This window comes from Peromyscus leucopus, chromosome 9, assembly GCF_004664715.2.
Source record: "Peromyscus leucopus breed LL Stock chromosome 9, UCI_PerLeu_2.1, whole genome shotgun sequence".
NCBI lineage: Eukaryota > Metazoa > Chordata > Mammalia > Rodentia > Cricetidae > Peromyscus > Peromyscus leucopus.
Genome location: NC_051070.1, coordinates 104,636,669 through 104,661,222, shown reverse-complemented (window position 1 = coordinate 104,661,222; position 24,554 = coordinate 104,636,669). Strand labels below are relative to the sequence as shown.

Genomic DNA, 24,554 nt, shown 5'->3' with positions numbered 1-24,554 from the left:
TAAAATACCAGGTGACTGTCTGATCTTTAAGAAGGAGGGAGACCATCACAGCTGTAACCTCAGGTTTTTGAAAAGACTTCCCACAACTTCACTTCCTTGCCTAGCACAGCTTTGCCTTCAATGGTGTGTGGTGTTTGAGTGCTTGCCCAAGCCACACTGAGCTGCAGCCTGGTGCGTGGCTGGTCCGACAGTTCCAGGGACTTCTGTGGTTCTGTCTTTGAGTTAGATGCTAAGCCTGGGGTGAATAGAGAGATGAGGAAGATCTAGGTCCTTCTTCCTGCACACGTACCTAATTTTACATGTTACTTAGTATTACTCACTTTGAAGGAGGCACAAATTCCAACTTGGGGGAACTGAGAGGGTCTCAGAGGGAGGAGTGGTCTGAATTGGGTCCTGATGGAGATGTGGGGCTCCGACAGTTTCAAAGAAATGCTGTGGATATCACTCTATATAAATAAAACACTGATGGCCAATGACCAGGCAGGAAGTATAGGCGGGACAAAGAGAGAGGAGAATTGGAGAAACAGGAAGAAGGAGGAGAGACACTGCAGCCACCGCCAGGACAAGCAGCATGTAGAGACTCTGGTAAGCCACCAGCCACGTGGCAAGGTATAGATTTATAGAAATGGGTTAATTTAAGATAAAAGAGCAGTTAGCAAGAAGCCTGCCACGGCCATACAGTTTATAAGTGATATAAGCGTCTGAGTGATTATTTTATAAGTGGATTGTGGGACTGCGGGGCTTGGGGAACCTGGAGAGAAGCCCTCCAGCTACAAATGGCGCCCAACGTGGGGCGCCAGATATTGGAGAAATTATTTTGGCCACTCCACGTAGTTAAAAGGATATTTATTTAAGGGCGTAACTCACAAATTAAGTAATGGGTAGGTCGCAGGGTCTGGGGAAGGTGTAATGCAGTCCAGCGGTGTTCTCCAGAGCTCTACACAGTCAATCTGCACTGGTCAGCGTCCCGGCACTGAGAGCGCCCAGAGCGAGCGCTGGCCCATCCAGCTCTCGGGTCCCCCGGCGCCTCCCCTCGCCCCGCCTCGTAGGCGTGACAGTTGCCAGAGTCTCAATGGGGGTTGGAACTTCCAGATCCAAGCTGGAATGGCTACCCACTACAAAGAAATGTGTAGGTAGAGGGTTGTCTGCCCCCGCCCCCATGTATGTGCGATTTCCAGGGCAGACACCTTCTTTTTCTGATCCCCGAGTTCCTGATTTGGTAGTGGAAGAAGCTGATGGAAGCACAAAAATGAGAAGCAGGAAAAGCTATTTGATTTGCTCCAGACTGCTTCTTAGCCCAAGTTAAGATGCATGAGCTTATTTTCTGTACATCGATAAAATCTCAAGAAGGTTTTTTTGTTTGCTTGTAATTTGATTGATTGATTCTTTTGAGGTTATTAATTTCTTGGCAACTTTTAAATAAACTTGTGTTATTGTATTATTCATGGAAAGTTAGAGGCGGGTTACATTATGCACACACATGACCTTAAGAGAGAACATTCTAGCACAATGCGTTTGTGGGCAGATACAAGGAGACCTTACAGGAAGCTGTTGTGGAAGATCCCGAGAAGAGTTGGTAGTGAGCATGAGAAGACACAGTGAAGGTGAACCAAGGTGTTTAGTGGAAGTGGAGAGAACACAGCCAGTGGAGGATGTAGGCCTCTGTTGACAGAGGAAGATGTGGTGTGAGAAACCAGAGGGAGCCCAGGATTAGCTGGGAACATTACCAGAAGTGTGCAAGAGGAGATTGGGAAATGAGTGGGCGAAGAAGGGGCCTCTAGAGTCTCGAATCCGAGCCCTCAGAGGCTTCAGGTCCAGTCCCCTTGTAGAGACTTGCTCTGTGGAGAACCCAGGGGAGATGAGGAGGAAGAGGGTTGCTGTTTGTAGATGACTTTGACATGAGCTTTAGAAGGCAGCGACACAGATAGAGCCAGATTTGGTTTAACATGACGAGTGACCTGTATGTGGCAGCACTAGGACATGGTCAGTAGTGAGAAGGGCCAGGCGTGGGACCCGCATCTACCCCTTGTCTCTGTGGTCCCTAGTGTCTGCTGGCTCCTCTTTTCTTTCCTTGATAATTACTGTCTTGAAGGCCCCAATCCCAGGATGGGCAGTGCCCTCCTTCATCTGTCATCAAAGATGCCTCATTCTGGAACTTTCTAGGTATTGTTTCTTCTGTCTTGAATGGTTTCTTTGAGGGGCTTCTGGAGCTACCACCTCCTCACTGCTGCTTTCTCACAGGGGACTTTCCTCTTCTCACCCCCGAAATCTGCTTCAGCCCAATGTGGATTTTCTTCAGAGCTTGTGAGTATGGAAAATGATCCATTCCATTGTTTATTTGTTCTAGGCTTGTTTTCAGCCCCCCAAATATAAGCCACGGCAGCAGGAACACCGTAGGCTCATTCAGTTTCATTTCCCAGAACCCAGGGGGAAAGCTCTCAGTGGCCATATGAGGAAGGAAGGCATGGGCGAGCATCGGCAGAAGGAGTCACTCTGTTAGACTGGGGTTGGAAAGACTTCTGATGACCAGGACCCTTGAGAGCCCAGGAGAGGGCAGCAGATCTGGAGGAGATGTCGCAGGAGGCCTGTCCCAGGCTTGTCTTATTGTATTGTTCATAGGATGCCCTTGTCCATGCTTCCAGCCTGGCTCCTCTAAGGTTGGGACCCCTTCACTGTCCCTGTGGAGTGCTGGAACCTCTTTCTCCTGTTTATTCTCATTCTGGCCCCTTCAGAAAACCAGGGACCTTTCTGAGTAGATTCCGGGTAGGCCTGATGTGACCGTAGACAGTTCCGTTCCTGGGGTCAGCAGTGCGTCTGGTTGCGGGAGGCTATATTCAGGGCAGACTACATGGCAGCGCTCTCCAGCCCTTTCCTTAGTCTTCCCTCTTGGGGGAATTCTACCTTCCCGAGAAGCAGCAGAATGGACGGCAGGCTTTACTGTAGAATGGAGCAGGGTGACATTGTAGACTCTCTTGCAAGGAGAAAATGACTTTGGTTGGACGGGTGGCTTTCTTGGCCCTGTTCTTGGGGAGCAGGCAGGATGAAGGAGAAGTCGGCTCATGTTCTGACGGATACTCTGCTCCAGCCCTCCCCTCCTGCTGCTGAAAAAGAGACCGAGACTGACCTTTTCAGCCAAGTGGGAGCTGCTGTTACAGCTGGGGATGATGTCTCTTGGGAAAACTGCCTTCAGCAGCATCACTAATGCCAGGAGTGAAGAGCCTGCTGCTGCTAACGAACTTAAACTCTCCCTGATGGCTCAGTCTCACTGGGAGATGCCTGAACAGAAGCCAGAAAGGCGGTGTCAAGGGCATGCAAGAGTTCTGGGGGGCTTTGTTCTCCACACCTATGTGTTCTTGCCTGAATCTGTGGGTCCTGACACGTACCACCCATTTACATATCTCCTGCTCCATAAGGACATGAAACAGTGCTATGGAGTGAGACGGGGACTTGGAAAAGGGACTGTAGGGGACTTCTTTCCCAGGCTGAGATTGCAGGTTGTGCTGGGATGATTCATGGGGTCATTCATGTCACACAGTGGTCCTACCAGACCTATAAGCCATTTGTGCCTTAATGGTAGGCATGCCATGTAAACTTGCAGAAACATTCTGTGGGTGTGGTCACTCTCTGCCACTTTACCAATTCACTATTCTCTTAAAATGTGCCGAGTGGAGCAGGAGATGGTAGCAGGGTTCCAGGGTCTTTGATGCTTGTCAGTTGTGATTATATCTGGGTCATAGGTAAGGGCATGGGACACCGAGGATTGTTGGAGTCCTGGAAAAGCTGCCCGAGGACACACAGCCTTGCTTGAGTCTGGCTTGCATCCCCTGTGAACACTGCCATGGATGATCTTTTGAAGGTGCGGGCCTTACTCTTTTTTTTTACATCTTCATGAGGAACAACAGAGAGCATCCATCCAACGACCTTTCAGTTAGTCACTGCTGCCAATCAAGCCATCCCCAAATTTAGTGGCTTAGAACAAGAATCATTTGTTATTTTTGATGAGTCTATAGTTCAACCTGATTGCTCTGCTGTGTCCTCTCTTGCGGCTGGGTTCTGCCAGCATGTGACTGTAGTGGTTGCTTGGGGGTCATCCTAATTCTTCTCTGCAGGTCACAGCATCTTGTCAGCAGGCTACCCTGAGGGCGTTAATATAGTAGTAGCCAAGCCCAAGGGTAGAAATGGAAACACAACCTCTCACAGCACTGTTTATGTTGCATTTACTTCTGTCCTATAGGTCAAAGCTGCCTGTATGGCCAAGGCCAGAAACAAAGACATGGGGAAATTCAAAGTGATGAGGAAATGGCATGGGACTGGAAAGACCATTCCCAGGGGCCCAAAGGCAGCTGTCTACTCCACTTGGGGACATTGTGTATACTACATTGGCTGCTGGGTGCTGAGACGTTCTCTGGGTTATGATGGTCAATGCTACATTCAGGAGAGGGTTAACACCTGGACTGTTTCTGGTAGTTGATCACCTCTCCAGAATCCTGTATTTCTGCAAAATGTCCACTATTTCTGTTAGGGTTAAGAAGCAGAAGTATGCTACCTGTGTTTGTCTTACTTTCCTTCCCTCCCTCTTCCCTCCCTCCCCCTTTCTTCCTTCCTCTCTCTCCATCCCTCCCTCCCTTCTTTCCTTCCTTTTATTCTCTTCTCATATTTTGCATCCCAACCACAGCCTCCTCTCCCTCCACTCCACCCAGTCCATCCCTACCTCCCCTCTCCCCCAGTTCAACTCCTTTGTTTCCCTTTCAAGAAAAAAAAGAGCAGGCCCACCCCAGGAATATCACCCAAACACAGCATAACAAATTGCACTAAGACTAGGCACAAGCTTTCATATCAAGGCTGGACAAGGCAACCCAGTAGGAAGAAAAGGGTCCCAAGTGCAGGTAAAAGAGTCAGAGACAGCTCCACTCCTGCTGTTAGGAGTCCCACAAGAACCCCAAGCTACACAATCGTAATGCATGTGCAGAGGACCAAGCTCAGACCCATACAGGGTCCACGGTTGTCACTTCAGTCTCTGTGAGCCCCTATGAGCCCTGCTTAGTTGATTGTGTCGGCCATCTTCTTGTGGTGTCCTCAACCTCTATGGCTCCTACAATCCTTCCTCTCCCTCTTCTGCAGGGTTTCCCTTTCTCCGCCTAGTGTTTGGCTATGGGTTTCTGCACCTGATGCCTCTCTGATGACAATTGGGCTAGTCACTAATCTATGAGTATAGCAGAATATTATTAAGATTTCACTTGACACATTCATCCAGGTTTATCCATACTTCCACAACTGACAGGATTTCATTATTTTTTATGGCTGAATAGTATTCCATTATATTTATACCCTGCATTTCATCCATCCATCCATCCATTGGTGGATACATAGGTTGATTTCACATCTTGGGTATTGTGCATAATACTGCAAAACCAAATGCTTAAACAGGCTATTTCCAAGGCTAATTGGTTGATCTCCATAAATTGATGGTAAGGCCCTATTGCCAAAGACAACACTATAAAACTCATTGAACATGTAGAAGTTGAGTTGGTGCCTAACTAGAGTCCTCACCTCTGCTGACTAGTGTTCATGGCACTGGAAGGTACTTTACATGCTACCAAAGGAGAACAAAGACACAACCCCAGCTACAAACTCTGATTTATAATGGTGACCTGCTTGCATGATGTGTTAGTGAAGTAGTGGCACAAAGCTTATGGGACTAACCAACCAATATCTATTGGATTTATGGCCCACTCCATGGGATAAACCCATTTCCAACACTGGTTGGGTGGCCAAGAACATGGGACTAGATAGGCCAAGGACCTAGAGGAAAACCAAATAGTACTGTTCAGCAAAATGAACATAGGTAACAACAAAATGACTCCTAATGACATTCTGCCATACTCAGAGATCAGTGTCTTCTTCAGCCATCATCAGAGATGCTTCCTTCTGTAGTAGATGGGAATAACTATAGAGACCATAGCTGGACCAGGTGCCAGATACAGTCCCAGCACTGAGAGGAGAAGTTGACACAAGCCCCCATCCCTAACTCAGAAGCTTTTTCCAATTGATGCTCACTTGTAAGTGAAAAATTAGATTTTTTCCAATGGAGTCTCATTGGGTATACAAAACCACTCTTGAGGCCAGGCCCCATGCCCAGCAGTGGATGGCCAACACAAAATGAATTCAATGGTAGTTTTGGAGGTTCTTTCTTTCTTTTTCTTTTTGTCTCATAATACTTCTCCTAGGCATTTTGTACTTTTGTACTTTTTATTTTCTCTGTCTTTTGTTTATATATTGTGATTTCCAATTTTGTGACCCCAGGGCATGGGGACAGTGGCCTTGTGGGACTAGAGGAGGTACTCAGTATCCTCTGGAGGGTCTGCCCTTGGGATCAGGAAGGCAAGGATAAGGTCGTGTCTTAACTAGGGTTTCTATTGCTGTGATGAAACATCATGACCAAAAAGCAAGTTGAGAAAGAAAGGGTTTATTTGACTGACGCTTTACCATTGCTGTTCATCACTGAAGGAACTCAGGGCAGGAACTCAAAGAGGGCAGGACCCTGGAGTCAGGAGCTGATGCAGAGGCCATAGAGGGGAGCTGCTAATTGGCTTACTTTCCATGGCTTGCTCAGTCTTGCTTTCTAATAGAACCCAGGACCACCGGCCTAGGGATGGCACCACCCATAATGGGCTTGGCCCTCCTTCATTGATCATTAATTGAGAAAATGCCTTACAGCTGGATCTCATGGAGGCATTTCCTCAACGGAGGCTCCTTCCTCTCTGATGACTCTAACTTGTGTCAAGTTGGCACACAAAATCAGTCAGTACAGGTAGGTAGTGGAAACATTCAAGGGTGAGCACAAATGGTTTTCCTATGTGTTGACAAATTAGGCTACCAGTGACAGAAATGAAACATGAGGTGGGTCAGGCAGCAAAGGGGGACTCTTGGGAAGTCCAGTGGGAAGTCCGGGAGACAGACTCAGACACAGATGGACCTCAAGGCTTGAATGGCATCAAAACAGCTGTGTCGCCAGCTTGTATCTGCTTGCCTCTGCATTGGTTCCATTCTTGGGTAGGTGTCCCTTGGGGGAAGTCAGATGGCTTGTGAAGAGCTGTTGCTGGAAGTTCGTTAGAGTTGTACTTAACGACAAAGCAGCACCTGGTCCCTCACAAGGCTAGGTCAGTGAGAGTGTGCCGTCCTTTTGGGCTCCAGGATCTGCTCTGGACCGCCACTGTCAGGTAATTGGTTCAGTTGGCTTATCTTGTAGATGTTCCTTCCTAGTGCTGGGGAAAGTCTCAGAGAAGGACCTTGGCTATCTGTTCATCTCTGAATCAGTGGAAACATGAGCTTCTGATTGGATTTGGGATGAGTCACCTCTTGGTATAAAGCAGGAAGAAGGAAGTTCCAGGAGGAAAAATCAGATCCTGAAGCAAGACAAGGCCTGTTGCATTGGTTAGGGGTCATCACATGAGATGCTGACATTTGGAGGATTAGCACATGACCTCCCAAAGCTGGGGCAGCTCTCTTCAGGGTAGTCAGTAGTCTTATCTAACTGTAGAGGGTCAAGAAGCCTCAGAAGTGAGGTACAGAGGGAGATGGGGGAAACCTGGAGCAGGGTCACCACCAGCCCATGTAGCCTGGAGGACAGAACCTCCAGAACTGAGACCACACAGAAGAGAAGAAATGAATTACAAAGGATGGATTCTGGCATAGTAACTTTGGATGGCAGAAAGGATTCCCGATGCGGGAAAACAACCACCAAATACTCTGGGGCTGGATGCTGATGAGGATGTTGGGTCTAGGTTGCTGCCTTGCAGCCTGCTCTGAGTGAGTAGCCCGGAAGGAAACTTTGTTTCTGGTGGCTGCCTGGGTCAGGAGTGTTGGGGTTAGTTGCCCTTCCAGACAGATCCCTTCCCACTCAAAGATGATTCTTCCCTCTTCTTCTTCCATGCTCAGATATCCGTGGGCTGCAAAGCTTTCTGGACCAGGCCTCTCGGCTGGGCCTTGACGTCTCTTTACAAAAGGTGGACAAGAATATCAGTCACGTGTTCACCAGTCTCTTCACCACCATGAAGACAGAGGAGCTGAATCGCTACCGGGACACGCTGCGCCGCGCCATCCTCCTGCTTAGCCCACAAGGAGCCCACTCCTTCATCAATGAGGTAGGTCATGGGGGCTGAGGCCACGCATGCCTGATGCCCAGGGGCCACTGAATGGCTCCGGTGTATAACAGAAAGAACAGGGAACACACGAGCGCTCAGTCTGCAGCACCTGACCATATGGGGAGAGGCCTCCATATGACTTGGCTGCTGATTGGTCCCCAACAGGTGACCCATGTTCTGACTCCCAAGAGGCTATGGGGCTGGTGGGAAGCCTGCTTATAAGTTACTGCCCGAGTTGTGACTTGGATGTTTTTCCTTTGCATTTTCTTTTCTTCGTTAGCAGGGCACACACCTCTAGGGATAAAGTGACTTTCTAGTTCTCTGGAGAAGTGGGCAGGTTTGCCATGGGATTTGTTGACATTTGGTGGAGGTGTCCATTGCATATCAAGTGATACCTGGAATGAGCGAACGTCTTTCTTTGGTGCTTATACTGATCAGTGTGTGTTCTTTTTAAAAACACCTCTATTAGGGATCAGGACTTCCAAGGGAGGACGAGGGAGGGCCGCCAGTTTAACAAAGAATCCATGCATTTGAGATCAGACTAGAAAACTGGACTAGAAGAGCTGGCTGGTGCTGGCTCCGGTGGTCTCATGGCACAGAGGTGATACACAGGTAGTTGCTGTCTGCTCCCCGGGCCTGAGTTGGTTTGTGGAGAAGAGGTGGCTAGGGGTGTGGTCTGTCTGGGAACAAGTGAGGGCCCAGTGGATCATAGATGTATGGAGCAGTGGATGCTCCCTGGGGTTTCCCTCATAACCCAAGCCACCTTGCCAGCCTACTCCGATTGAAGGTAAAATGAAAGAGAAAGGCAGAATTATACTAATTTCATCTGATGTACTGTGCTTGCTTATTCCGCTTTTCCCTCTAATTAATTATCATTTAAAATGCCACCTCATGCATCAGGAACCAGCACGAAGCCCACTGCTGGAGAGCGTAACACTGGGAACGTTTAATTTGGTGTCGTTGGCCAGCAGCCCTGCCGCTCTCCGCTAATCAGGCCCTGATCGTGCTGGTGGTCAGCCAGGCTGTGCCGCCCTGTGGGTTCTCCTCACCAGAGCACTCCTCCCTGCATGCTGTGATTCAGCTTTGGATTAGCAGTACTGACATGTCCAGCCTTTCTCAGAATGTTCCCAGTGCTATATTTGCAGAGGCCCCTTCTGGGGCGGCTTTTCTCTCTGTTTATCGCCGGACTCGGACTCATCTGTCTGGGGAGAGTGTCCACGGATCCTGTCACCAGCCTCTCAGCTCCTCGCTTGGTGCTAATTCTTTGGCTTTCTTGTTTGTTTTCTTCCCTCTCTGCCATTGATCTGCTGGGAAGCTTGGGAGGGGAAAGAAACTGGGTCTTGGAGTTACACGGATTCCGGTCCAGTCTCTGCTCCAGTTCCTGTTTGTGTGATGTTGATCCATTGGCTTGATCTTTATGGTCTCAGTTTCTCCATCTGCTAAGGTGTGGTGAAGGAGGAGGCGGTGGCAATGATAAACATTCGGCACCAAGCTTCTTAGCATGTGTCCCTTTTGGCAGTGTATACACGTGTATTTTCCGTCTCCACGTATCTAGGTCTTTCTTGTTTCTGGGCCCCTGCAGGATTTACACACAACCACAACTGGCCTAAATATGTTATTTCCAAGTGATTAATTATGCAAACTCCTGTGGTGTGGGGTGCACTTTGCTTGGCTTTAGCTGGTTGCCTTTTCTAATCCTTCAGACCGTGTTCACAAAATCTTGTGTCTCTGGGTGTTTGGGGGCATGGATACAACTGGAGCGGCTCCTTCCTTTGTCAAGCAACTCTGACTGGAGAGGTGGCAGGAGACCGAGTGTGAGGACAAACTCTGAATTTTGATTAGAGGACATTCCACCTCTGCCTTTCCTTTCAGCTTCTATAAAGCCCTAGTCTCTGGTCCCTGCCATGCCACAGGAAATAGAGGAAGCCAACCTTTCCTGATGCCTGAGGCAGGCCTGGCCATCCTTTCCTGATGCCCGAGGCAGGCCTGGCCATCCTTTCCTGATGCCCGAGGCAGGCCTGGCCATCCTTTCCTGATGCCCGAGGCAGGCCTGGCCCTTTGTGTTCATTCCCACATCAGCGCGTTACAGTTGTGATTTTAACGAATGTCAAGCGACTTGTGTGACGTCATCGTTACTAAGAGACAGAATGGGGTTCCAGTCTAGGGTTGGTCCTGTTGCAGAGCCCTCGCCTCCGTGGTTGGTGACTTCAGAGGACACAATGTGCTACACTTTCTGTCACGGGCGCATGTGGCTGTGCCAGCTTTGCGGAGGAAGATGTGCTTGCTATCGGGTTGTCTCCAGGCCTCATCCTAAGAGGCGTAGGGTGTCTATCAGGCATAGATGGGAAAGGATCTGGAGGCTGGAGGAGACTTCTGTCCAGCTGTCTAGTCCTGCAAGGCCCCTAAAAGATGGGGAACTCCATCCTGCACAGTGGTCCTGTCATTTCTGGGGACACTGCTTGAGCTCTTTAGGCAAAAGGACCCAATATCCTCTGTTAGGAAAGGATGGGTGATTCTCACCAGGGTGACCCCCATCTGAATTTTATGGCCTTCTCAGCACTGTAGAGAGAAGCAAATGGCCTCTTGCCCTACACCATGGTGATAGGCCACTACTGTGTTGATTGGTGGTATAGAGGAGGGGGTAGCCCGTGGAGGCTGTGTGGCCTTCCCAGACGCAATGTCTCATTTCTCCCTTTCAGAAAGCATGGCTGGATGGGAGTGGATGAGGAACGTCAGCTCTGACAGAGACTTTCATTTCACAGGTGTGAATCTGCTGATGTGGTTGACACGTCCGTTGTTGTTAGTAACAAGCCTTGCCCACTGTGACCTGCTAGGCTGTCAGTGAACCATGTTGGAAGCTGCTTCTCTGAGCAGTAACCCTAGTGCAGCAGTTCACTGCATCAGCCCTTGGCCTGGGGGTTACACGGTACCACTGGATTGTCTGTGATTCGGCATCACGAGGGGCTGTGGCCTGGGGCTAGCACTCTGGTCTTGGGTTGGGTTGTAGGGTGGGTTGTAGGAGACTGATGTCTTGGTGCTTGCCCGGGTCCCTGTGGGCTCATGGAACCACTGCTGTCTTGATTCTACATTCTCTCCGTGATGTGGACACAGGGTCTTTAAAAGGTAGTGAGAGGGCTGGGTATGTGGCTCAGTGCAGAACAGTTGGCTAGCATGTGTGAGGATCTGGGTCCCACCTAACATCACAATAAAATACAAACAACAGCAAAGTAAAGGTGGTGAGAGGCACCCCTGGAGCAGCTGAACTTGGAGGAGATCCCCCCCCCCACTGAAGCAGCTGAGCTTGGAGGGATAGCATTCTGGTATTCTGATCCCAGGCTGTGATCACCACACAGATGCCCTTGTGGCTTGCTGAATAATTTCTTCCTCCAGCAAGGTGTGATGTGTTCTACTCTTGGCCTTGGAGGGAGGGAGAGGAGGGGGGAGGCAGGAATGGAGGGAGGGAGGGAGGGAGGGAGGGAGAGTCTTTCCAGTCACCTTACCTGGGGAGCAGGTTGGGCTCACTGTCTTTTCAGTTAGGCTTTGGCACTGGCTGGCGAATGGCTTTGGTGGCCTCTGAGTTTGTCTGTGACATTATTTTTACTCAAACCTGTCAGCTGGCTCACTGATGGGAAGGTGGGCGTGGGCCTTTCTGCCTCACTCCAGAGCCTTGGGAACTCAGGTAATGGAGTCAGAAGAGCCAGAAGCAGCTGTGAGGGACTAAGATCAGGGCCTTGTTCTGGGGATCCTGCTCACCCACAGCTTCTGGAGTTGTCTTCTCACATAGTTCCAACTGTCACGTTTCCAGATTTAATGAGCCCAGGCACTGTGACTTGGCTCCTGATTCCATGGGGCTTCCAGCGTGGTTAGGGAAGATGGAGGTATGAACAGATCCTGTTATCTACAGTGGTGGAAGGGTGGAGCAGTACCTTGTGGTCAGGAAGACAGATAGTCACAGTGTCCAGGAGGCCTCCTGGACTCAGCAGTAACAAGGCCAGGTCTAGAGGAATGAGCTGGCTGGTTGGATACAGAGGGGCAGGTGGGGGAATATTTTAGCAGCTGTAATGTATGGGACCAGAAATGGCTGAAACCGAGGCTAAGCTGATGGCAGGAGGGACTCCTGCGTCAGATCAGAGAATCTGAGCTTTAGGCAGGATCATTTGGGGGTTCATTTTCAGGTCTTAGAGGCTATGATCCACAGTTTGTCTTCCTGTCTTCATCCCTCTCCAGGTCGGGTTTGGGAGACCAGCTATCCATTGCCAGTTTGCTCTTCACTGGATGTGTGTCCCTCCTTTGTCACTGTGTCTGTCTGTCATCCATCTATCCAATCACCTGGGTACCCAACAAGTACTTTCCGGTGTCTCCTCTGGATCAAGAGCCATATCAAGTACCAGGATACAGGAACTAGCCTTCTCCCCGAGGCCAACGGGGCCACACACTGCAGGGCGTCCTCAGAAGCCAGCAGAGAAGGTGTGACCCAGGGCTGTCGCCCACTGAGGCTCTTGCTGGCTGTGTGTGAGCTCTCAGATTTACCCTTTCACCTTGCCGTGGTTCGTGAGCCTGTTTCTAGCTTTTCCTAGTCCCCTCTCTCTCCTTTGCTTCTCTGTATTTCCTTCTCTTTTCTCTCCATCTCCTTTGTCTCGTTAGAAATGAAAGACTAGCCACATACTCAGTGTAAAAGCCAGCTGACCCTTGCTCCTCATTAATGACGACAGGTGCAGCTTCCCCTTTCCCAGTGTCCCATACAAGTTGGGCATTCGCTCCCTTCTACTGGAATGAAAACTGTGGGTTGGGGCTGTGTAACATTTGCCCTTTTATCTTTTGAGAGCCCCCAAACCCGGCCATCTTTTGGGGGGAATACGTTGGTGTTTCTTATAGTTCTTGTTTCCTGTAGAAAGGATTATAGCTGAGGTTTTAAGTGTGTTTTGGCTGCTGCTTTGGCCACTCAACAAGTCCTAGGTGGCTTATTCATCCAGGACTCTGCTCTTAAAACTTCTGCTGTTGGGAAGACTTATAATTGCCTTAGAACCCTGCAAACAGCCTGGGCTGCTCCTGTAGGCGAAGTGGTCCTGACCCAGCTGTGGCATGTGGTGGGAGCCAGCACAGGGCAGAGAGATGAATATATGGGGCAGGATTGGGAGTAAACATCGGTGTAAGCAGGTATGAGAGACTAGCTCACATGTATGTATGTATTTATGTATGTATGTAAATGCAGACACACACACACACACACACACACACACACACACACACACACACACTACTCTCTCCCTTTCTCTACCTCTCTCCCCACAGGCCTACTCAAGGATGTAACCAAATAGTAACTTGTAACACAAGACCCTCAAACTAGCGCAGTCTAGAACACGACACACGCCCCTAGGGAAGACCCACACTGCAGTGTGCACCTGGGTCAAGCCGAGTGGTGACCTTCCAGCAGCAGAGTGCTCCAGGGCAGTCTTTGCAGTGCTGAGAAGGGCAAGGCGGTGACAAAGAGACACTGGCAACAGGTGACATTTACCTTTGTGGTTAGGCACCGGCAAACTCTTCTGTAGCGGAAGGCTAGGAGAAAGATGGAGGGAAGCAGCTGGAGGGACAGCTTCTCATTGCTTTGGGACTGTGTGGCACCGTTTGCTCAGGCTGAGTAGAATATTGAGGGTGACAGAGGTAGAAAGGGTCCCCCTCATCAACATCCCTCCCCAGCTTGGCTTCCCAGGCCGGCAGCATGGCTGGAGGCCAGTTTAATCTTTAAATGGAAGTGGGTTGACTCCAAGCAATTTCCTTGCTGGTTCTGCTGCAGTGAGCGAAGCCCCCACAATCGGAATATAAAGAGACTGCTTTTTACTACAGTTGTTGCAAAGGTAAATTAAAGAATCGCCGAGCTCTGTTGTCCCACGTGGTATGTGCAGATATCTCTCGCTCCAGCACAGCAAATCTCTAGAAGACGACTTTATCACCCAGAGCTAGCATAATTCCATGCCATTTAAGTATCATTTACCAAGGTATTTTAAATTACTAATTAATTATAAAAGATTAATTTTTAAACAAGGCCCCACATTTGCATTTAATTATATCCCACTGTTTATAGATTTTAAAGCTCCAGCACTTTAACCAAAGTGCTATGAATTGGAGAGATTCATTGTTTCCCCCTAGAACTTCTTACAAACAAGATCAGGAGGAAGGGCAGTTCCTATGCTTTCTTCTGGCTGGTTTGGTGCTCAGGGCTGTGACAGGAAGGTTGATCCCAGGACCTGCCATCTCCAGGATGCACCTCCCTCGATACAGAGCTGGCCCATCAGCCTCCCATCCACTCCGTAACTATTTGCTGTGGTTCCCATCTGGTGACCCAGAGTGTTTTTGCAGGACCGGAGTCTGCTCATCTCTGCTAATCCCTGTTTACAGGGCCTGGAAAATGGATGCTGGTGGGATCCCAGGAATATTGACTTCTGCCCCCAGGCAAACACTGCTTCGAGCCTCAGCTGCCCAGTGAACATACTAAACACATTCTTAATGTTCTTGCCAAGCAGAATAACCTAAGTAAAACACTACTTTGAAAGAACTTAATGTTTGATTTTTGTTATTTCAAAGGAGAATCCAAGCAATCATTGAGAGACAGTGTATGAAAGCCTGTACTGTTTCTATTCTGAGATACTTTCATTTCCTATACTCAGGGATGCTCAAGGAAGAGCTGGTCTGCTTCTCTGTGGGGAAGGGAGGAGTAGGCGGGGGAACCTGAAGCATGGACCTGAAGGGACCTTGGGTTCTTTCTTTTTCAGGTCATTAAATATCTGTGCAGAGCGTTAGTTCTGCCCTGTGTCTTTTTTTTTTTTGTTGTTTTTTGTTTTTTTTTTTGGTTTTTTCGAGACAGGGTTTCTCTGTGTAGCTTTGCGTGCCTTTCCTGGAACTCGCTTTGGAGACCAGGCTGGCCTCAAACTTACAGAGATCCGTCTGCCTCTGCCTCCCGAGTGCTGGGATTAAAGGCGTGTGCCACCACCGCCCGGCCTGCCCTGTGTCTTATTAGTGGCTTGCCCCTTCATCAAGTAGGCATGGGGCTCAAAGAGCAGACACAAATGTAGGCAGTCTGCAGCAGCTGAAATGACTCAGTTACCCTTTTTATGCACCAGGCACTAAGAGTTTTCAGATTAGAAGGCCTCCTCTGAGGTAGCATGGACAAAGGGGCTAGATAAGAAGCCTGGTAGGGGACCCGCTGGGAAGTGTTATACAAGGTAGAGGTGAGGTGAAGCTGTGTGAGTTGGCATGAACCCATCAAACAGCCCACATCTGGTTTAGTGATCTCTACATGATAGCTGCCAGATGGAACCTTCATACTTGGGGCTGGCAGGAGCTTGATATTGGTCACTTACTGACTGTATTGGAACAGCTTGTTCACTTTGAGAGTAGATGGTCTTTGTATCTGTTAGCTGATGCAGTGTAACAAACATCTTAGAACTCAGTGTGATTAAGCAACAGTGTTTACTTTTTTGAGTCTCTGGTCAGTAAATCTGGGTGAAGTCACCTGATCTGAGCAAGTGAATGCCTCTGGCTTTCTGGTGAGGATGATGCTGGCCAACTGTGGTCTGAAATGATGGATGACCAGCCATGGGTCTTTTATCAATAGGCATATGAACCAATGCATATTTATTGCAGCATCAGAGTTTCGGAATAGCCAATGGAAATGCTCAGGTCTGCTGGGAGTCTAAGTTCAGACTTTGCTCTGTTGCTTCTGCTCCATTTTCTTAGCCAAAGTGAATAACAGCGTTAGATGAATGGGAAGGTGTAAGAGACTCTCCCTCTTGAGTTACACGGCAAAGGGAAGAGAATGCGGGGTAGAGAATTGGGGCCAGTCCATCCTCACCCCAGTGTGCAGATGGAAGAAAGCCTTCCCATCTGCTGGAAAGAAAAGGTTGGGGGTGAGCTTGGGCCATCACCCTGTTTTCTTACTTTGTTTCGACATTGTCCAGATTTGGGGTGATGGTGGTGAAAAGGGGGCATAGAACAAAGAGGGCTGGCTCTAGCCTTTATGTGTCAAGTTGGCGTTTTGTGGACCCACCAGCTGACCATATTGTTTCAACAATGCTAGAAGAGCAGGGCTGTGGCAGAGCAAGGAGCGTGGTGGAGTTGGGCAGCAGTTCAGAGCAACTTGCCTCCAAGCCCGCCTCCTCACACTATGTGTTTGTGGGAGGAGGCTTGTTGCCCGTGGCAGATGAAAGGGGAGCCATTTTCTCCTAAATCTTCACAGAGAGTGCTTGATAAATACACCATGGAGGAGAAAATGATACAGGAAAGCACATTGGACACTTTGGGGAAGCCCAGAAGTGTCATTCATCAGTAGAGTTGGGTCAGATCAACTGACCTAAGAGAGCTTCATCTTAGGAGGAGGGACCTCTCACACTTGCTCCCCATTGGATAGATTGATGAACTGTTTTCTTGGGAGATCTGGGGCTCCAGAGATCATTTACCCCTTCCTTCTGTTAATGAGCAGGGCAAAGACATGGTTCCCGGCAGACCTGCCCCTTGCCTGTCGCACCATCTCACTCCGAGACTCCCCCTAGCCTTGGCTTCCCATTTGCACGGTGGGATTTATTACCTCTGACTCATTAGTTTATTCTAAGAATTGGCAGAGTTTGTCATGGGGTATAGGTCTGCCCCCTTCCTCTTTCTCAGAGTCTGTCATGGTTCCAGGTACCAAGAAGGTACCAGTGACTATTGTGTGTATGGAGAGTGAGAGTCAGAACCTGTAAAGCTATGGTGCACCAGGGACATGAAGAAACACGCTGGCATGGCTGAGCAAAGGCAACATTACAGATTTGGTTGTCTGCTAGTGCTTGACATCAAGGCTGTGATTGTGAACTACCACTGAGATGGTAGACCTGGGTAGAAGTGGGTTTTTTTTTGAAGGGATTTGCTATTATAATAGGCACATCTACTACTCATTTTCCAGCTGTGCATGGGGAGCTCAGCATCTCCCTGTCCCCAGTTCATTATACGCCACATCTTCAGCATTGCTCCCAGGCACCATGATATTAGGGTACAGGCAATCAAAAGGCATTGTGGTCCATAATTAAAGTCATGGATCTTGGGGCAAAGGTGTTGCTGGTCATGCAAGACAAGTGCAGATATGAGAGAAACAAAACATGGCAGTGGAGCTTGGAAGGAAATGTTTACCAGGAGAAACACCTACATGTCTTCCATCTAAGAAGCCCTGAAACACGTGGGGCATGTAGGGAGGGAGTGGTTTCCTACCACACGGGAGCTGCAGGAAGTGCAATACTTCAAAAACAATGACACAGGGCAGAAGGCGGAAAGGCACCCTATTCCTTTCCTCCTCATCCACATTACCCTTTCTCTTCTTCACCAAGGCAGTCTGAGGTGTTCGGATGGCTATGTGATGTCTCTTCAGGAGCTCAGGCCAAAGCTCAGAGGAAGTGGCACTGTCCTTGTTATCGGGTCTTGGGATGGCTATTAGTTGAAATGGTGGAGTCAGCATGGGGCTGCTGGGGTCAAGGTGAACGAGTCAGTGGCTCAGAGGAGAACCTGGAAGTATTCTGCCTCTTCACTCACTCTCTGTCAGAAAGCATGACTCATGGAACCAAGGAAAGAAGACCAGATGTGCTTGCAGCTCTGAGTATTGGGGAAAGGGGCCAGCAAAAAGGGACAGATCATTTCTGGTCCTTGGCCACTTCAGTTGGGATTGAAGACTGAACTGTCAGAGAATACTTCAGAGTGTTCTCAGAAGAGGGCACTGGGAGTCCTGGGGAATTAAAGGGGAGGGGATCTCAGTGTCCCTGAGGCTCTAGATGTTACGTGGGTCACTGTAGATTATGTCCCAAAGCAGGGAGGGACATTTCAGGCCATTTCCTATCTGAGCTGTTACTTGCCCATCCCACTAGAGATAGCTGTTTAGTGGCATCTCAGGATTGCTGGTTAATAGGCACGTGGGAAGAAGATGGCCACAGGTGCTAGAGTTACTTTTCAGGTGTAAAGGAATCTCTCAGCAGTCTGTCAATGGTCAGGCTACTGCCAAGACACAGTAGGCTTCATCTCTGGATCTTTTAGGGGACAGGCATGGTCTCTGCTCCTAAAGAGCTGTCAAACAACTAGAGAGAAGAAACCCCCACGTAAAAAGATCGGTGAGCCTGGAAATTGGTACCCAGCTGTGAGCACCCTGTTGGAAATGACCTTACACCTATCACCATATTGGGAAGGCTATGCATCACTGTTCTACTCTGCACTATGGGGCCCCTCCACTGCAGGCATCCATATGAACTTCCCTTGGGTAGTTCTCCGATGGAAGACTTTGAAGAAAGCTAAAGAATTTTGAGAATGAATAAAATCACCCTTTGAAATGACAGCTAGGTGCAATACAACCCACAGATCTACGTGCGTAGGGCCTCTAATCCGGAATACCAAGCCATGGAGGGAGCAGGTGGGGAGTGAGTTTACTATATTAATGGAGAGGGGGTCAGGCAGTAAAGAAAGTAATTGAGGAAATGATGCCTGTCTTGAAGAGACCCTGGGGGATCCCAGATCTGTGTTTGTGGGGTCTGAGTGAAAATTGCCTATAGAAATTGGAGCCAGGACACCAGCGTAACGAGGGTGGGAAAGAGCATCCTGTCTGTCTCACAGTGGAACAGTGTCGTGCAGGAAGCTGAGGGCATTTCTTCTTATTGTCTGTTGTCATGTGATAAACCACCCTAAAGCGTAGTGTTTGGAAAAGCTATAATCATTTTATTAACTTTCATGCTTTACTTGGGTCAAAATGCATTAAGGGATCAGCTGGACAGTTTTGTCCCAGTCTGCCATGTGACCACAGTTACGGCCTGTAAGAATGAGAAGCTGGAGAAGCTGCCAGCAGCGGGGCAGCCATCTTCACTTGACCTTTATAACATGCTAGTTTGGGGGTCCTTACAGCACAGTGGCCTGAGGGCAATATTTTTTTTTTTAATGGACTAATCAGAGTTCAAGCATAGGTGATCTGTCAAGCTAAAGGGAAGCTCAGGCCTGCCCATCGCTGGGTTCTGGAAGGATGAGTGAGGGGGTGGGTCAGAGTGGGGGTTCTGTCATGCGCTTGGAATTTGTGCTGTGAGTGTTCATGACGTCGCCATTTGAGAGTGACCTGAAAGTCATTGACAGGAAGCAAAGTTTTTGTTAAGGCAAAGAATGAATTCTCTCTCTCTCTCTCTCTCTCTCTCTCTCTCTCTCTCTCTCTCTCTCTCTCTCTCTCTCTCTCCTTTCTTTCTTTGAGACAGGGTCTTACTGTATAGCCAAGGATAGCCCCAAACTCTTCATCCTCTCACGTTTACCTCTTGAGCACTTGATTGCAGATGTGTATAGTGATACTTCACATGAAATTGAAATCTTTTGTAACAATGCCCAAAGCAAGTACTGTGAGAAAGTTGGAGGAGAAGATGTGGTAGAGACGTGGAGACTCAGGATGAGTTCACCATCCTTTCTCCGACTTGACTGTACTGTCCTCACTTTGTCAAAGCTTCTGAGGGTCCCTTGTTTCTCATGGGTATAATGGAAGAAAACTGAAATCAAGAAAAGGTATTGCTTGGATATTTCCAAAAAGACTTGGGAAGATGCCCTGGGAAACCCAGACAGCCAGGTATGGTATTTGCACTGTGGCTCTAGAAAGATAGGGGTATGGTAGAGCCCAGTCTGAAGGACGGTAGCCGCCTGCAGGCCAGATGTTCTGCTTGGCATCACTTACTCCATGACAAAGGCACTTTCCATCAAAAAATGGTATTCCTAAGCTGGGCAATAATGAAGTTAGAGTAGTTACACTAAAGGTAATATTCAAGTTTTATGTCCAAACTAGTAAGACTCAGACATTAATTATCCCATTATAATTAAATCCAGCAACCCATTACATTGCTGTATAATGGGATGTAGTTATATAGTACTCCAGTGATGTTAATGGAGTCCTGAAGAATAGGATTCAAAATCCAGAACCCAGGAACAAAGGCCCTTCATTGCAGGCAGTGGTTTTTCAGTCTACCTTTCCTCCCCAGTTTATTCGTGGCTGAGTAAACATTTGTTGTGGTGCCTGAGAATACTCGCCTCCCCTCTCAGAAACCAAGCCAGTAAGACAGTCCAGGCTATGTGCAAGTGTAGGGGTGACGATGGTGTCCTCCGTGGCTCACTCACCTGTCCTGGGGTGGAGGAAGAGCCCTGTAGGAAGCAGTGTCTGCACTGAGTGTTAAAGGACAGAGGGGGCCCAACAAGGAAGACCAGCAGGAGATGACACTCCCCAGGGATGGGACCGCAGGGCTCTGTGTGTGGAAGGTGACAGTGTGAGCAATAGGTTTTCTAATACGGGAGCATCTAATACCTGGAATCAATCCTGAAGGTGATGGGAGCTGTCACAGCATGGGTGGGATCTTCTTCTCAGTGCTTCTGAAAGCCCTGGGTGGCCTCAGGAAGTGGGGTAGGCTGGATGGGGCACCTGGGCACGGATTAAGGGTGGTACCAATATTTGGATGAGCACTGACAGAGTACTGAACTAAGACAAGGTAACCAGGGAAGAAATTATTTCAGGGAACTACTTAGAAGTGAATTTTGTGGAACTTAAGGTAAGACTCCATTTCATTTTCAAAGAAAATTCTAGTTTCAGAAATATTTTAATCTTAACAGAAAAATGTGCTAAGATGGGGCAGAGTCCCTTCTGCTCACACCCAGCTTTCTCATTGTTAGCATTTTGTGTTAATGTAGTTGTCATAATGAAGGAACAACATTTATACACATTCATTAATCCTCACAGTTCATTGTTATTGCCTTAGTTCTTTTTTTTAAAGACAGAGTTTCTCTGTGTAGCTTTGGAGCCTATCCTGGATCTCATTCTGTAGCCCAGGCTGGCCTCGAACTCACAGAGATCCACCTGGCTCTGCCTCCCATGTGCTGGGATTAAAGGTGTGCGCCACCAATGCCCAGCGATTTTGCCTTAGTTCTTAACCTAAAGTTATTGAGGAAATTTTGGATGCTTTTAGTTCTAGTGTAGAATTTCCCTTGTTATTTACATAATCATAATGTTGTTCACATGATTAGATTTGGGTTATGGGTTTGGAGAGGAAAGGCCAAATGGGTAGACTAGTGCCATTCTTGTTACGTCGTATAAAAGATCTGTACATACTGTCAGTGTGGCTTGCCACTTGTGCTGTTGGCCCTGATCATCTGAGCAGGACCCTTTACGGTCTCCGTAGTTTCTCCTTTTCCATGTTGTACTCCTGAAGGACAGCCCTGTGTTCAACATGCCCTTGAGGTATGTGGTGTCTCCACAAGTTCTTTGGAACTCAGAGTTGTTTTTGGAGGACTTATAGGTTTAGTGTATGAGGTTGACGGTGGCCATGCTGGGAACTGTGTGATGGTGATGGTAATGGTGGCAATGTAACGACGTTTGGAATAGCAGTGGTTATCATGGTGGTAGTGGCAGTTGTGATGGTGCCAGTTGTGGTTGTGGGGATAATGGTGACAGTGATGGCAGCTATAGTAGTGGTTGTGATGAACAGTAGAGTAATGGTAATGGTGGTCGTGGTGGTGGTGGTAATTGTGACGATGGTGATGTCAGTTTTCGTGATAGTGGTGGTAAGTATGGTAGCAATGTTATAACAATTCTAGTAATGGTATTAGAGGTCACAGTGGTAAGGTCATGATGGTGGTGATCTCTGTGACAGAGATGGGGATGTTAGTAGTGGACAGGATGGCAGGAAGGGATTGTTTTTTTAACTTCAAAAAAGATTTACTACCGGGCGGTGGTGGCACATGCCTTTGAGCGCATCCTAGCTCTCCAGAGGCTGAGGCAAGCAGATCTCCATAAGTTCAAGGCCAGCCTGGTCTACAAAGGAAGTTCCAGGACAGCCACAGTGGTAACACAGAGAAACCCTGTCTTGAGAAACTTTTTTCCCCCTGTGTATGTGTGTTTTCCTGCATGAGTTTAAGAGCACCATGTGCATGGAACAGCCTGTGAAGGCCAGATGAAGGCATCAGGTCCCCTGGAACTGGAGTTACAGATGGTTCTGAGTTGCCATGTGAGTGCTGGGGACCGAGCCCAGCTTCGTTGCAAGAGCAGGAAGCACTCCTAACTGTGAGTTATCTCTTCAGATTCTAGGAAGAAATTCTTGAATTTTCTTGAGAATTCTTCTTTGAGCTATACCTGCTCCTTGGTACCTAGCTCCAAGGAATTGTCAGTCAGTGGTGAATTGAAGACTTGGATACCATCACGCGTTTCCACAGAGTAAGGCTCAGTCCCTGCTGGTGAGCCCTTACCCTTGCCTGTGAGGCCTGTCTTGAGACTTCAGGTCTACTCCTCTCCTCATAAAGAAGAGGAGGATCCTGGATTTAACTTAATTCAAGTTATATCAAACTCACAAGAATTTTGCATGTATAGCTGGCTTGGAGCTGATCTCTGGGAGTAGACACGTCAGACATTTTCTACCCTTGAGGAGTACACCATACGTGGGTGACCACCTCCCTCTTATAAAGTGGTCTCTAGCTCTTTGGCCTCTCTCTAAATCTGGCCAGATTTCTAGCCTGCCCCTCTGGCTACTTGAGATGGGCAGCTCCTCATTGACAGACTCCTCTCTGAGTATCTTTGGGGGAGCAGAGAATAGCAGCATTGCCATCTGTCCGTGGCACATTGTTGGGGCAGAGGCAGATTAAAGAAGTTGTTAATTGAACCCTAACTTACAGTGATTTGACTCAGGACTTTTGCTTTAATGTGACAGCAATATGCATTCAGTAGTGACTTTATTAGCACTGAACATGTTGATCTCTCCTTGGGTTAGTGTGGCATGGTAGGATTTACTTGTCATGCTGGTGGCATTGTCAAGCCTCGGCTCCTAGCTGGCCATGTGCTCATGAGGAGGGACAGCCAGTGTTGTACAGTGCCATGGTGCTAAGCCTGAACAGGCAGTAGGTTGGGTATTCTAAGTGCATTTTTTTCCGCTCATGATGTTTTTAACCTGTGGTTGGTGATCATCAGGACATGGCATGGTATAAAGCCTTCACCAGGGTGGTGTTAGCTGTTATCATTCCTAGCACAGGCAAAAGAGTGTTAGGACTTTGGGAACTCAATGGTGGATTTAAAGTTTTTTTTTTCATTCATTTATCTATTGTTTCATTCATTCGTAATTCAAATATAAATAGTGATGCCTCATGTCCCGGTGTCTCTGTAGAGTCGCATTAGGAAAAAGAGAAAAAGGTAATGGCATGTTATTCTTTACCATTATTCTCTGAAGAATGTTGAGAGGATCCTTTTCATAGCAAAGCGACACTTTTTTAGAATACTTTTGTCTTGTCTCTCTCCCCTTTGACACCCACAAGCTGCTTTCTTCCTGAACTCCCCAGATATGCCACATTTCACAGCCAACATGTTTTGGCTTCTCCTCCTCCTTCCTCTTTCTGTGCCTGCTTTTTACCCTCTGTAAAAGCCCAGGAAGACATGCAGGTCTCCATGATGGGAGGGTGCAGCATTCAGACCTGCTTTTCTCCTGCTCGCAGGCCATCTGGGACTTCCTTGCATTTAGTGTTTTGTACATAAACACCCGTCCTGGGTGAGGTGGGTGCAGCTTTATTATGGTGCCCCTGTAGCTTAGTAGCCCCAGTGTCTGCACAAACGGGGAGGAGGGAAAGTGGGGGAACTGTTTCAGCTTCCAGTTTCCCTCCCAGTGGGCCATAGGGAAGATGATCCAGTAGAACACCAAGCAGGGCTCTCATTAGATTTTTACCTAAGATGATTAAGGGCCTCTGTTTTCTGAAATGACGGAATCAGAAAAGGCAGGAAGGATTGGGAATGTTTCTAAATAGACAGGTCTGGAATCAGAGGACAACCACCTGACCATCACAGGTAAAGGTGACAAGAATGCAGAATGCCATCTCAGTTAGACTCACTGTAGGACTTGGACCAGCAGCTTTATCTTCCTAAGCACTGAGCATTGGGTTTTTTGTCTGTGGGATAGAAGTCTTGTTCTCCCCTTGCAGGGATATGGGAAGGATTGACTGAGGTCAGCCACATGAGTGCACGTTAGGGTGCTGATATGCCTCTCACCTCCTTCTCTGCTGTGTCTCTGGATGAAGGTACAGGCCATAAACTCAACCCTACCTGTCTGGTACCTACATCCACATGGGGCTCCATAGAGATTGTTCTCCTTGGAGCCTCCAGGTTACACCTTCAGAGGATAGAGGTTCATATGTCCATCTCATGCCTCCTGGGCATGTGTATTCCACTCAACACCCTAGCACACCTTCATGTGAGTTGCCTCTGGCCAGAGTAGGAGTCTCCACCCCCTTTCAGAAGGTTACTGAGTAACTGTAAGACTGAGAGAGAAGAAGCCAACGTGAGTGATGTGGACCCAGGAACGTAGGATGATGTTCATCTCTCTGCTACTTAGGTTGCAGTAGTGGCGTCTACTGGCAGAC

At 48.3% G+C, this 24,554-nt stretch overlaps 1 protein-coding gene across 3 annotated transcripts in view; it reads left to right on the top strand.

Moving 5' to 3' along the window:
- Window positions 1-24,554, top strand: part of Grid1 (glutamate ionotropic receptor delta type subunit 1) — a 714,577-nt gene that overhangs the window by 198,201 nt on the left and 491,822 nt on the right. For all 3 annotated transcript variants that reach the window (XM_028878315.1, XM_028878314.1, XM_028878316.1), the window contains one exon: window positions 7,939-8,144. In XM_028878315.1, coding sequence (XP_028734148.1) covers window positions 7,939-8,144 — 206 coding nt within the window. The remainder of the gene's footprint in view (window positions 1-7,938; window positions 8,145-24,554) is intronic.